Source organism: Nestor notabilis, unplaced genomic scaffold, assembly GCF_000696875.1.
Source record: "Nestor notabilis isolate BGI_N333 unplaced genomic scaffold, ASM69687v1 scaffold8565, whole genome shotgun sequence".
Taxonomy (NCBI): Eukaryota; Metazoa; Chordata; class Aves; order Psittaciformes; family Psittacidae; genus Nestor; species Nestor notabilis.
In genome coordinates this window covers 17,403-32,221 of record NW_009928792.1, presented here as the reverse complement: position 1 = coordinate 32,221, position 14,819 = coordinate 17,403, and the positions used below count along the sequence as shown (strand labels likewise).

The 14,819-nt window shown below is 39.6% G+C and overlaps 1 protein-coding gene across 1 annotated transcript in view; it reads right to left on the bottom strand.

Annotated features, from left to right (window-relative positions):
- Positions 1–242: 242 nt before the first annotated feature.
- FBXW7 (F-box and WD repeat domain containing 7, E3 ubiquitin protein ligase) overlaps positions 243–14,819 on the bottom strand; it is a 29,724-nt gene continuing 15,147 nt past the window's right edge. Inside the window, exons 4-10 of the mRNA XM_010014667.1 lie at positions 14,520–14,643; positions 12,620–12,756; positions 10,912–11,025; positions 7,624–7,805; positions 6,327–6,552; positions 1,892–2,093; positions 243–867 (exon numbers count right to left, since the gene is read on the bottom strand). Coding sequence (XP_010012969.1) covers positions 599–867; positions 1,892–2,093; positions 6,327–6,552; positions 7,624–7,805; positions 10,912–11,025; positions 12,620–12,756; positions 14,520–14,643 — 1,254 coding nt within the window. The 3' untranslated portion in view covers positions 243–598. The remainder of the gene's footprint in view (positions 868–1,891; positions 2,094–6,326; positions 6,553–7,623; positions 7,806–10,911; positions 11,026–12,619; positions 12,757–14,519; positions 14,644–14,819) is intronic.

Genomic DNA, 14,819 nt, shown 5'->3' with positions numbered 1-14,819 from the left:
GCTCTCTAGTTTTTGAAAGTCAACCAGTGACTGCTCGTAGAGGTTGGAAGGGACCTCTGGAGGTTGTCCGGTCCAACCCCCTGCTCAGAGCGGGGCTAAAGGACAGCGTGTTGCTCGGAGGGGCTGCCGGGACCCAGGGTGGCCCAGGGGTGCACGAGCAGGCTTGCCTGTGCAGCTTCTTTCAAGATCTTTGTGGTAAAATAACCTTTTAACAAGAACTGTAACAATATTTTTTTTTTCACCTCCAAATTGCTCAAGAAGCAGATGGAGGAAAATAAAGAAATAATTGCACCTGGTTTCATTTCAAAAGTCGCATTTTTGCAAAGCTGCCCCGGTCAAAAGTGTAGCCTTTTTATGTGACGAGACAGCAAATGCCTCTCTTGTCAGTTATAGTTTGTCATCTTTGTCTTCTCCTTCGTAGTCTGTAGGTCTTTAGGATCTGCTGCCCCAAGGCAACATCCTGCACCACCAAGGACAAGGGATATTTTTTTCCTTTTTCTCTTTTTTCTTTTTTCTTTTTTTTTTTTTTTTTTTTTTTCCAGGGGGAGGGACAGGAGAACATCGTCTACACGTTTGGACAAATGCATCTTTCTGCCCTTCACTTCATATCCACGTCAAAGTCCAACACCAGCAGCTTTGTTTCCTCAGTCCCGTTGCGGCTCCCAACCGCACACACTAGCTTTGTGTTAGAAGCTCTGATCCGCCACACGACGCCTCCACTTCCCCCGCTCTCCAATGTGACTAGATTTCGGATAAATTCACCCGTTTTCAAGTCCCAAAGTTTTACAGTCCCATCATCTGAGCTGGTAATTACAAAGTTCTTGTTGAACTGTAAACAGGTCACAGCACTCTGATGCTTGTTGGGACCTGTAACGGTAAACCAAAACATTTTCATGTGTAATTAGAAAGCAAGGTCAGACAGCACTGCCTATAGAATAAATACCTAGCTATTTGCATACAGCTGTTTCTATCTATTAGATGTGTTAACTCAATTTTTGTGCATTAAGAGGTACAGAAGCCTTGCCATGCTTTCAATAAGTGAATGCAGGTACAGGCAAGTCCCCCAGGATTTCCTTCTTTGTTACAGTGAAATTGTTCTGTTGTGTACAAACGGGAGGGCAAGTGTGCACTTGGACGATCATGAAAATGAACTTAACCATCCAGAATGAGGTGACTGCTGTAAGCATTTGTCTCCAAGTCCCTCCGAAGTGTTACTATGAGATTACACCATCAGTAAATATTGACAGTTATATATTGACATATAAATATATACTGTTAAATCAGCAGAATCTGCTTTACAGGGAAATTCAATTTTCTGTTCCAACCAGCAACGCTGCATATGGTATAAGGGAATGATGTAAGACCTTTTTTGTGGGGAGGAACAAACCAATGCGTTCACGTGCATGATGCCTGAGTGGCAACTGTCAAAATAGCAGCAACAATCTTTCTTCTTACTGAAATAAAGAAAACATCTTCCACTCATTTGATTTATTGCAACAGACAGCGTACTTTGCCTCCCGATCCAATTAATCAGTGAGCTTTGAAAAATCCAAGTGACCCCTAAATAAATACGTTGACTGTTTTGAGATGCCACTTCCTACATATTTCTGTGGCTTATTAGGCTAATACACCCATAGCAAATTGCTATCAGTCCAGACCATCTGCCTTTCATAATAGGCAAGTGATCTGAATAGATTAAATTAAATACATTTTGTTCTTCTAATTCAGAGAAAGATCATACTGCTGTCATCAGAAAAATATTTAAGATGTAAGTGGTCTGTGCTTGTTTCTTTGTAATTGTAATTATTTTCAAGTTGTTTTTTTTAATAGAGAATCTGCAGCATAGATTACTGCAGGCAGCTTGACTGACATGAAGGTAGTTCAGGCTCACCTTGCAATGTCTGTAAACATTGTCCTGTTTTAATGTCCCAGATTTTGACTGTATTCCCAGACACAAGTATATTGTCCTTGAGTTCCATTCCACTTGTGAGAGACTGGTGGCCTGTTAGCGTGTGAATGCAGTTGCCCGTCTCCACATCCCAAACACGGATGGAAGTGTCAAGAGATCCACTCACCACATGGATACCATCAAACTACAAGAAAGGTAAATCTATTACAAACAATTACATTAGGATCTTACAAAGAAGGTTATTAAGCATTTAACTCACTAAGTGCAACATTAGAAACTATATATACTATGGAAACTACATGATAATGTAAGAATTGAGTTTAAGTAGAGATGGCCATGTTTGGTATCAGAGCAGGTGATTCATGATCAGTGTGATTTCCTGTAATAGACATGGGCTATCAGGTATTCGGTTCGAGGAGAAAGACGCTTCTGGTCTTTTAGCTGTAATACAACTCCTTTAAACACAACAGAATCCTAACTGTACTGCAGCATGCAACAGTAAGAGGATGTAGTTTTCCTAATAAAGATATGATAAAGCCAAAACTGCTTTCCACAAGTCAGAGGAACTTTAAGATGGAGAAGGGCAACAGCATCAATGCAGAATAATCTACACAAAAGTTGAAACACAGGACTACTCCTCTACATAATAGAAGGAGAATATAGTTGAAAAATGCTGAGTTTAGCCATTTTATAATTGTAATTGTGTGCAGTAAGGAACTTTAACTTCCAAGTCATTGTAAGGAAGGGCATACTGGCTAACGTGGGTGTCCACATTCTTGGATTTTTCTGAGCATATAGTATATATAAAATAAAAATATGTAGAACGTGAACTTGTAGAGAAATCAGTTAAGAGGTGAGACACTTCTGACCAAGAGGACTGAACATGTAGAGAATACAAAGGTGGAAAGTAACTTGAGTGATAGTGACAATAACGTAAGAGTCCAGAATTCTCAAAAAAAGGAAAAGAGCAGTAGAATAAAACCAGTGGGCTTCAAGGAGTAATACTTCAATAAATTGAGACTTCTTCCCATGGGGTTTTTATCTATCTCTTCTCTGAGGGGAAGGAGAGTTCAGGAGAGTTGGCACTTCTTAAAGACACAAACTATCCTTGTGTAAAGGGAAGATAGGAAGTGTAGTAAATTACCAAGACCCACTTGGCTAAAGCACAAGGAATTGTACAAAAAGTAGAAACTAGATCAATAGATGTGTTTAAAAGAGCACACTGGGACAAAATCAGAAAGGCAGGGCATAAAACAAGATAAAACTAGCAAAAGCTGCTTTACTATTCTGTAAAAAAAAAAACAAACAACAAACTCCAAACCAAACAAGAGGACAGCCAAAATAAAAAATAGCTCACTTATGCTCAGTGGGAAGGAAACATCACGTGAGGCCAGCTATTTAACTTTTTTTTTTTGTTTCAGTCCTCAGCCATCTGAGTGTAGGCTCACAGCCTTGACACCACTGACAACTGAGTACAAGCTTTTGCTAGAATGGGGAAAAAAAATCCACATAAGGCAAGTTGTTTTAAGACAATCTCAGAGACATCTGCTGCTATCTTTGAGAACCCATGGAAAACAGACAAGTTTCAGATGGCAAATACAATTCCTTTCTTTATTGAAGGAGATGATGATGGGAGATGGGGAATTATGGATCGGTCAGCTTAACCTCAATTTTCACAAGGAACTAACAAATTGATCGGGCTGTAAGCCCTTAGCAATGCAGCAAGTAGCAACAAACGTAGATTTGTGAGGAAATGATCTTAACTGGTATGATTTATTTTTTTCTGTGACAGAGTAAAAGAGCCATGTGAAACAGCAGATGTCTTGGTTGTATTTTCAGAAAGAGGGAGGCAAATCTGAGGCAGGGATACTATCCTGCTCAGAACTTCGTTCACAGCATTATTAGAGATATCAGAAAGAGTTGCAGGTGGGGTCTGGCATTTAGTATTTTCACTAGGATTTGGGTGACATTTGAAAGAGTAGAACTGACCCGAAGCAAAGAGTGTAAAAGTCAAGAGAAAATCGTGAGGATCTCAGCTTGGCAGGGAATGAATATACAGCTGCAGCTCAGGAGAATGAAGGCTGGGCAGGAGCCTTTGTTGTAGAAGGGCAATCTGATACAACTTGGTCACGTGGACTGACTGGTATCTAATAATGGCAAAGAAAGAACCCAATTAAGGGAATTCAACTATCTGAGACTGCTTCTTTTCATAAGACCTGCAGCAAACTCCCATCTTGGATCTCTACAGTCAAACATGGTTGAGCATGGCATCAGGGTTCCAAAGAAGGTAGAGAGCAACTGGCATATACAGATTGCTTATCTGCTGCATGCAATTGCATTTCTGGTGAAAATAAACTAAAAAAGCAGCTATATAAGGCACATAAAATAATTTTTCACTTCTAGTAAGCATAGACAGGACTTTGACTAGAATTTTGCATCCTGTTTTGGGCACCCTGCTTTCAAAACAGGATGTGTTCAGATAAAAGGATCAGGAGTGTTAAGTAGCCCAGTGGACTTGTTGGGTGGAAACACTAGAGAATGTTACATTCCCCTAAATGGAATTAAACCAGATTTATGTAACAAATTCTGAATTCTTTCCCCTTTCCCTGCAAATTAATTGTATTCCATGTACATAAGGTATTCAGAAAAGAGCTTTAAGGCTGGGCATCAAGACAAACTGTATCTGATACTACTATAGTCAGAGAATGGTTTGGATCACTGGTTGAGCTGTATTTATGAACCCAGAAAGTCTGGGTTACTTCAAATGCAGGTAAGGAAGAGTAAGAAAACACAACGCCATCAGTAGTCTTCAAGCCCTGCAGAAGGACCTATGGAAAATGGTAGGGGGTGTACAACTGGGGAAATGAGGTGTAACAGAACCAGCCATGGTGCAGGGACAGGAAGGACTGGCTGGTTGTTCAGCCTGATCGTTCTATTTATGGGAGTTCTGATGTTTGGGACTATTCAGGCCAAAGGGCAGGGGCTCACCAAGCAATTTTAAAGAATCTTTCTGTCCTTGAAACTGTAAGCACCTGCGGCCTCCTGCCCACTCCCCTCCTGTTTCAGAATGCCAAGTGTGAATAGTATGACTGCATAACATAACCCAATTATTTGATCCATTATTGCTAGAGTATCAGAGCAAGACATGAATATTCATAAGCCAAAACAAGAGCCACTGGTGAAGATAAGGCAGAATAACATACACTTCCCAAACTGCCCTAGATGAAATACAACCCTTCGGAATATTTTTAAGAGATAGGTAGGTAGTACAGCATTTTTAACTTGCTTGCTGCTTGTCTACAGAGTGCTCCTCAGCATATGAATGTAAGAGAATTGCTGGAGATATTTGATAAATTTTACTACATATTTAGTGAAAGGAAAGCAATTAGGTATTTTGTTCATGTTTTATCTATGATGGTGAGATACACCTTATGAAAGCCAAAGTTTATGAAAAATGTCTTCAGCACCAAGCTTTGCTTTCTGAGCCACAAACCAGAGTAGTTACATGCTGAATGCAATTTCCCCATTTTGAACTGTCTTTGTTAATTTGTTTTTCAAGTCCTGCCAGACTGTGGTGAGAACAGGCACAAGCATGAAATTAATTTCTTTCGCCTTTCAACGCCTGGAAGTGATGCTTTGACTCTATGAATGAGCAAGACGATCTTTTGGGTTAGTAAAGGTAAGAAGAATCTACACGAGGGCTCTGTGTGTCTTTGCCAGCTTTGTTCTGATGAGCAGTCTGCGTGAGCGGAAGGCAATAGAGCCATGCCACAGAGCACTACCACAATAACCTGCATCTACAGTAACATGTCGCTGTTGACAAAGCCTCACAGTTGTAGATCTGGCCTCTACTCAGAGAAGAGGAAGTAGAAGGCTGGAGATTTACATTGGAACATTAAAATTTTAGGTTCAGTCTTACTGTGAATTATAGCTTGGAACTGGAAGATGGGACTACAAAATAAGGACAAACAGATCTGCATAATTCAGAACATTAATCCAATGGGGGTTTTGGCACATTTTCAATTACTGTATCATCTGATTTATTTAAAACAGTTTAGAATTTCTATGGGGAAAGCAAAAACATAGCTCCAAAACACATGCAAGATTTAAAAAAGTACCCAACCAAACAACCCAGCAACCCACAAAACTACTTCATTTGCTGGTATAGAGATTTGGGCTTTATTGTACTGGGTGCTTTAAAAAATGCTCCTCTAAAAAAAAAATAATATTGGTTTCTGAATTAAGACAACATATAACTAGTGTAACGAAATGAAAGAGGGGACTATTTCAGATGTCTTTTGTGTTCTTGTGGCCTGTGTCATTCTGGAGTAGGTACCCACAATTTCATAACAAGGTGAAATAAACTGACTTCAAATGTTACTTAAGTAAACTAAAGCAGCAGATGAAAATCACATACCTGTAATGAGTAGACTCTGTTAGTATGCCCTTGCAGTGTGTGCAGACAGGTCTCTGTCTCTGGATCCCACACTTTGACCATAAAATCATATGCACCACTTACAACCCTTCTGCCATCATACTGAACGCACCGAACTGCAGCTACGTGGCCCATCAGAACATGTAAACACTGGCCCGTCTCTATGTCCCAAACTCTCAGGGTAGCATCTCGAGACCCACTGACCACTCTGGAGAAACAAGAAAACCCCTCCTGTACTTAGCATTGGACACAAAAGCATTACAACAATAGACTTGGGTATAAATCAGTTACGAGTTTTAATTTGAGACATTAGATAGCATTAGTCCACTACCCACCAAAGATCCAGTTTGGCATTTTATTAGAGTCAAAAGTGACTTCAGTGTTTTTCCTTCCCTGCTTTACTCACCTCCTCAGGATCTATTTGATATAATCAGCAATCAGTATTAAAAAAGGCACTTCATTCCTGAACAGCAAAATGATGATGCCATGAGGAATTATGTGGACTCTTGGATCTATCTATGAAAGCTTATGAATATGCTGAGCTCTAGTCAGTGCTAGAAGCATTCTGTCTTAATGACTGAGTTAACTAATTATAACAATTAAACAAAGAAGATCTTTAGAAGTTTTAGTAAAGTTAACAGTTATTCTACTTGATTGTTTTCAGTTTAAACTTTTTAAGGCTTTTTTAGGCAAGAACAGAAATGAGGATGAATTAATATTAATGGCACTGATAAAGATAAACCCTCATCATTCTTCAAAAAAGAAGGAAAGCAACCAACGGGCACTCTGTCAGCAGCTCCGTACCACAGCCAAGTAAAGGAGCTTTGCCAGCATTTGTTGCCTGGATCAAGACATGGTTTACTATTGCAGGAATTATGATATAATCAGTTAAAATGTAAAGAAAAGACTGCAGTGATGATATTTAAACAGTCATTCTGTAAAATGAGTACAAGTTTGTGGCACTGACAAAAAGGTGAAATTATTCAGAGTGTGGGAGACTGGTTCACAGCGTAACAAAGAACGAGTTTTGAAATAACACAGAATGTGACTTTATAAAGTACATGACTCAGTTTCTGTTCTTTAATTAGCACTCTTGTGCTTTTGCTTCTATTAATCATCTCCTTCCTTGTGTTGATTTATGTAGTTTAGTTTGAATGCTTCACCTGGTTTGTATTTCACCCCATCTTGGATGAGCTACTGAAGTTTACCAAGCACTGGCTGTGAACACAAGTGTAAATTACAAGCTGAACTGTGGCTGTAGCTTTGGACAAAGCCTTACCTTTTCTCATGGAGATGCATGCAGCGCACAGTGGAGGTGTGTCCGTACAAGGTGTGTATGCATTCTCCAGTCTCAGCATTCCAGACTTTCAGCGTTCGGTCTGTAGATCCACTGATGATGATATTGTCCCTCATCTGTGATGACCAGACTCCTCCTGTGTGCCCAACCAGCGTTCTCAAACACTGAAAAGACATATTTTACTTAGTTACCCTTCTGACAGAGTTGAACGGAAACTTAAGAAAAAGCAATCTACAAGGTAACAGCAGTCTCTCATAGCAAGAGCCAGAAAAAACCCTGGAGACTGCTTTGTGATTGAACAAAAAACCCCCACCTTTTAAAAATGCTCATCAAATTTCTCTCTGTGTTGTCGGTACTTCGACTAGAAGGAATTTTCCCTATAATCCTCCCCTTGATAAACTAAACTGTCTTTCCAAATTTCTCAACACAGGACATGTTTTACAGCCTTGAGTCATTTTCCTGGCATTTTTCTGAGTCACTGCGGGTTTTCTAATAGGTTTTTGAAGCATAAGTGTTAGAACTGGAGAGAGCATTCACCTTGTAGTTTTACCACCAATCCATAAACCATATACTCTTACTGTATTTTTCTGTTTATCAGAGAAACATGGCATTCTATAACCCTTAGCTGCAGCATCAATACTGCCAAATCCTGTTTCAAACCTTTTTCAGACTTTACTGTTGGCCTGGAGAGAATCTCACACTACTTAAGCACAGCCTCCCTTCTTTGATCCCAAATGTATGACACGATTTCTCACCACGCAGAGACAGTGTTTGCTCACACCTACTTCTAGAAAACCTCCGTCACTCTAGAACAATGACCTGTCTCCATGTCTCAGCCTGTATTCCTCACAAGTAATGACTCTATATGCTTTCTCACCAGGCTGCAATAAGTGCTAATTAGCACAGACAAGAAGAGATCCTTGCGAGACCCCTCTAGAAAGATACTCCAAGAAGATTCTGCATTTAAATTAACAACATGAGCTCTATAATTACTCACTTTCTAACCCATTTAAGTATGTGACATGTTGATTTTTCCATTATTCTATTTTCTTCAATCGTGTCATGGGGATACAGTCTTGCAGTGCACATAGCCATCTACTGCTGCACTATGATTTCTATCAGTCAAACCTGTAACTGCACGAGAAAAGAGGTCAAGACACTTTGATGATCTCTTTTTCTGTAATCTAATGCTAAGTGGTATTAATTGCTGTGGCCTCCCTTTAACTGTTAGTTGACTCCTCTTGCCATAGTCTGGTACGTTTTTATCCGAGGTAATGTATCCTAAATACCCTGTCTTTCAGTTTACTCCATTTAAATACTGAAATATTTCAGCTTTCTGCCATCCTTTGGATCTTCTCCTGGTGCTCACAGCTTTTGAAAAACACCAAGTATACTCCACAGGTAACTTCAGAAAAAAAAATCATCAAATTCAGATTATCTGAATCAACTGTATTAAGAAAAACCATAACTCTGGTAGTTGTTGCTTAACATCCTTGTGAGTTTGTACTGAAATGAAGTGTTCTATTATCACTGCATTCAGTATTTCCATCACATGAATCTTCTCCCAAAATCAATTTTTTTGTGCATCAGTGATAGTATACTAATTTCTGTTGTTAATATCCTGTTCTAACACCCTTGAAAATGCCTTACTCTTTTGCTATACATAGATTTCCTGTTCCTTAACATTTTTTACCAGTCTTCTGAAATTCCTGGCTCTAGCTTAATTCACTGCTATCAAATCCATCTTGCTCAGTTCATAGCTGTTATTCACTTTTACAGCTCCTGGATTTTTTTTAAATCTCAACCAATTTGCTCATATTTTAAGAAATCATCCTTCAGCAAGAACACAGAATCCTTATTTTGGGCTTTACATCTGTCAAGGGAATTATTTAGTCATGTTCATTTGCACAAACCAACCTTTAGGGTTTTTTATTTTATTAATTCTTCAGCATCAGTAAGCATGAGGGCTGATACAGCACTCTTCCATCTTTCATATGCAATTTCTGGCTCTCTTAAAAGTTTGAGGTAAACAGTCACACTAGGATTTGTAATTACTTTCAAAAACTAACTGAACAGGAATTGTTAAGTCATGCTACTATGATCAATTTGATGTATTTAAAGGAACATTTTGCTTTTGAGAGGCTGATACGTACAAAAGAAGTATTTTTCAGTTGGGTTTAAGCTCCCTTTTCAATTAAAAAATGTAAATTTCAATATGGGTTCCTTCATTAGACAGTTTGTTGTAGGGAAGCCAACAGAGGCAGGGTGAGGCTGCCCATGGCTTTTAATTTTATTCTTCCCCACAGTAGTATTCACAGTCCTGTCAAGGATCTCCTAAGCATGCAAAGACAAATGCTTAACACATTCAGCTTCCAATGTTGTAAAGTGGATACCTTTTATATCTTAAACATGTTATATCCTCAATAGCTGTCCTGTTGTTCCCCTAACTATGGCATTAAAACAAAGTTAAGTACATACAATACTAGTCTAGAAAGAAGACGTACTGTTTCCCCGAGGCCTTTTCTGTATCCTTGGAGCATGGTCAGTCAGTCACCTTAAACCAGAAATACTGTGTGCTGAGTAGCTGGCTGTGATGTTCTAACATGAGTGAAATGTTCAGTACTGTCTTTTTGATTGCACATATTGTTTTGCTTCCCTGAGCCAAAATTAAATTATTGAAGCTTATTAAATTCTTGCCTGAACTGGATCTAATTTAATAGGAAATATTTAAACCTAAAGCAAGTTACTATTTTATTTTTTTTTTGGTGGCTCAGCAATATGGTAGCTTAGAGAGAAAAACAAATTCTGTGTTTGAAATCAGAGCCAGTAAGGTGAACACCCCATTTCAGTAACTTGAAAACAACAGAAAGAATGCTGGAAGACAAGTGAGAAAGGGTGATCCAGAGGGGGAAAAGCAGGCTAAATTAAGCTTTAAGGAAGATGAAGTAACGTATCTCTCAGAATTCTTTAGAATCCATGTCACAAACGACTCGGCAAGAATAGCAGAATTGCCAGGAGAACAAGGATCTATGCCAACAGTAACATGAGCAGCATTGCAATTCCACATCAAGGTGACTTTTTTCAAACTCGACTAGTTTCTGTGTACGAAAATATGACCCAAATGTTTACTGGTACTTTTTCCAGTCCTTGCACCAGACAGCACTGAAGACCACCCTGCAGCAGGCTCTGATGGCGCAGCAGCATTTTTGCCGTACCAGTGCTCTACCTGTGGCTCACTTCCTGAGGAGTTCAGCCAGACCAGCGGCTTACCTTGCCTGTAACCGCTGACCACACTTTCAGCGTGTTGTCGTCGGAGCCGCTCACGATTCGGTTCCCGCAGAACTGAAGGCATGTGATCACGTGGTCATCATGGCCCTTGAGCACCTGACGATAAAGAACATGAAAAGGTACAGTCACAACTTAACACAGGAGATTAGAGCGAAGCAGGAGGAACTAAGTGCTCTCTCCCCATTCATGAATTATAAAATGCTAGAGTTGCTTCAGTAATAATAAGGCCCCTTCGTCCCATGTGTCAAGTCTAATTTGCCACCAGCTGGGACCAAGGAAGGTATTTTCCTTCTCTCATGGAGTGATACTGCATTGCTTAGCAAGCGCACCACAATTACTACAAGCCTCCTCAGAGTACCAAGAAAAATCACTAATAAAAGTAGGCTGAATTAGTACCTGCACATTGCTCAATTCCCCTGCAGTTATTCCATCTCTTTGTTTTTCAGCTGAGTTACTTTTACCTTTGAAGAGTTGTTTCAGTCTTGGAACAAAAAGGATGGAGTTGTAGTATTTGCTGCATACTTGTATTGCAGTGGTCAAGGCTGACTGTATCTACTTTTTTCCTTCCCAGCCAAGCATTGTAATCTATTAAATGCCAGGCAGCACCAAGTCAAAAACTAGAAAACCGCTAACTCAATTAAACACAAACAAAAGCAATAATTTAATGTGCTGGCAGTGGGGACTGGAATGTTGCTTTAGAGAGGTGTGATTTTCATTGCTTGATTTGGGAAAAACTGCGATTTACAGTATATTTTATTGCAATGCAGCAAGAAGAACCCCTATCAGAACACATATGATGAGGAATTTTTTATTTAAGTTCTTTGAACACTTTTCAAGATGTTCATCGATGTGAAATGGGCATTTGGATAATGCCTGAGGCTGTAATTTTCATAATAACTCCAAGATAACTTGATGTGGCATATCAAGGCAAGAAACACAGAGCTGTTGCCAGAGATGCACATAAGTCATGGCCAAATAAGCAGCAGGCGAGAGCCCTGGGTTTTCCATGGGAATCTTTTTGTTCTGATTTTATTATTTTGTTATACAGTCCTCAGGAAAACAGGAAGATCTAATGATCTTAAGAGATGAGGAATGTAGTTTTCCCTCACAGTTCTCACTGCTTCTTCAATACCAGGTTTGATCAGACACTTAAAAATCTTAACATGGAATAAAGTTATTGTCTTGTGCTGCTCAATTTAGAAGAATATGTATAAAAATAAAGCATGAAATGATCACACAATAGCTGTGGAGTATTTTTATGTTGCGAAACGGCCCAGCTCTACATACATACATGTAACATACATATATATGTATTTATATATATTATATATGCATGTACATGTTTGTTTAAATATAAGTACGTCCAATCAAGTTTCTGAGATTATCTGTCTCACAGACTGGCATATTTATAGGAGTTCATTACATTATACAGAAATTTTTCAAACAGCAGTGAAAGAATTCTGCTCTGTTAACAGTCGTGTTTCCATTTGCTAACGTGGTGCCCAGAAATTAATTTAAACTCAGGGTAAGCTAAAATACAAAGTTGGGGTTTTTTTCCTGTAACAAAAATTGCTTTTTGTGCATGGATAGTCTCGCTTGTCTGAAGGAAACAAAACAGAAAACCCCAAGGCAAACCTACGAGTTGATCCCTCTTTGTTCGTGGCACCACACACAGAGCTCAGGAACTCACCTTAGGGGATTTAAGTTCTCCTCGCCGCCAGTTGGTATCAATCCTGTGCTGTCTGATGTAGGCGCTTTTCCATGGACTGTGTATGAAGCCTGGTTTTATTACTTTCCTCCTCTTGATATGTAATGGTTCATCAATACCTAGAATGAATTTTAAAAAAGGAGGGAAGGAGAGATGAGGCCACCCCAAAGACAACAACTTCTCTTCCTCCCAAGTCTTCATTCCATACTGCAGTGACAGACCAACCTCCCGCACACTGATATTTGCACTGTGTGTCACCAACAGTCCTGCTCCTCAGCCCTTCATACGTCTTTCCTTGTTGTTTAAGCTTAATCATTACTGTAATCATGGCTGGAAATGTTCCAGTTCATCATTCCTTGCTGGCAACCTACCAGCTTGGTTCTGGATCCCTCTTTCTGAGGCAGCGTAGCAGGATATTGCCTTTTTCAAATGAGTGTTGTCCAACAAACACCATAATGTCTCATACGCTTGTTTTGGAACCCTTCTGAAAGTAAACCTTTCTGTCTGTGGCCACCCATCTTCACTGCCTATGAGTTCACTATGAGTCTTGGTATTAGTGAGCTTTTAATTCTTTTCTTGATTTGAAAGGCTGTGTGCTTCTGGCATTGTCCTCTCCTGGCTGGAATTTAAGTCCAGCTCTGTCCTTTCTGAACTGACATGCAGATGTAGGCAGCAGTGCATTCTTTTAGCCTTGCTACTACAGAGACTTTTTTTTCTTACAGTTCTCTCACCCATCTCTCTCTTTTCTCCACTGCATCTCATTACTAGCAAGAGTCTTGTCTTCTGCCAGTACGTGGATTTCACTCTTCTGCCTTTGGCCCCTTCTCTGGTGTCCCCATCTGCAAGCCTGGACTTAACAGTTCCTTCATGCAACTGAGCACCTCACTGAGTCTAACCAGCCTACAATACTGTGGTGTTTGCCTGTGCTCTCATGCCTGCCCACATTTATTATTACTTTTAAGCTCACAAATGCAGGCTCATTACCATCTCAACCTTCTCTTTTTCCCTCATTCTGTCCTCCTAATGCATTTTTACTGAAAAGTGTTAAGAGAAGAATCTTTAGAGATTTAAGAGGTTAGACACCTGGTTTCCATTGCAGAGTAAAATTAATCGATTTAGATGCCTTTACAAATAACCAGCTACATTCTCATTGTCATGGTCTTTAAAGCCTTTGCATTGACCTCTCACAAGTTCTTGCCCCCATACTCCGATGCAGCCTGGACAGTCCCTAAATTTGCCTTTGTACAAGAAGAATACTGCTCTGTGATCCCAAAACAGACTCCTTGTTCATGTAATTAATTCTCCTTAAAAATAAAAGCTTACATTCTTCCTGGGCTCAAATACCTGGTTACTTGCCCATTCCTACTACTGTTCCACCCTAATTTGGCACAAGCAGGCAATACCAAGCAGGCTTATGGACTATGTCCCCCGTACTAAGCTGTGAAGTCAACACCTTTTTCCCCCCACCATGTGCCATTTCTCTGTCAATTTTCCTACAAACACCGTGAAATTACGGCATCCCAACCACCAAAATAGTTTGTCCTCCATGTTATTTAGAAACTGCAAGACTGTAGTCCAAGCATTTTTTACATTTTGGCTCTTACTTGCTTTGGTTGTATTTTGAATATGAATAACATGCACCTAGTACACTTCATAAATAGGATCCTCAAAATGAATTCTAATTTCACTTCTAGTACTCCATGGATTATTTCTGCTTCCTACTTTCAACAGAGATATGTACCAGGTAGCTCAAAGCATCACTAGCAGTAAATTTAAAATCACACCAATTGCCTTCATATAACTTTATGATTATGTAAATGAACTGCACTTTCCATGACAGCAGCACTTCGACCATTACATCCATCTTGTTGCTCAGCCTTACCCTCCTCTTTGCATTTCTCTCTCCAGAGAAGATTATCTTCAGCCAGAATTCTCCAGTAACGACATGTCTGGGCTGCCTGCAGAAGGTCCCTGGGTTCCAGGAATGACAGCACATACAGTGCCAGCTGTGAAAAAGAGAGAGAGAAAGTGTACTTTCTGCATTGCTTTTGGAAGGAAAAGTGAACTAACTCCAAGTATGATCACACATCAGGGGCTGAAATACAGAAAATTGAAACGATAAATTATTAAACGGTCTCAGAACCATAACAGAGCTACAGTTTATTCCAGCAGGCACATGGAA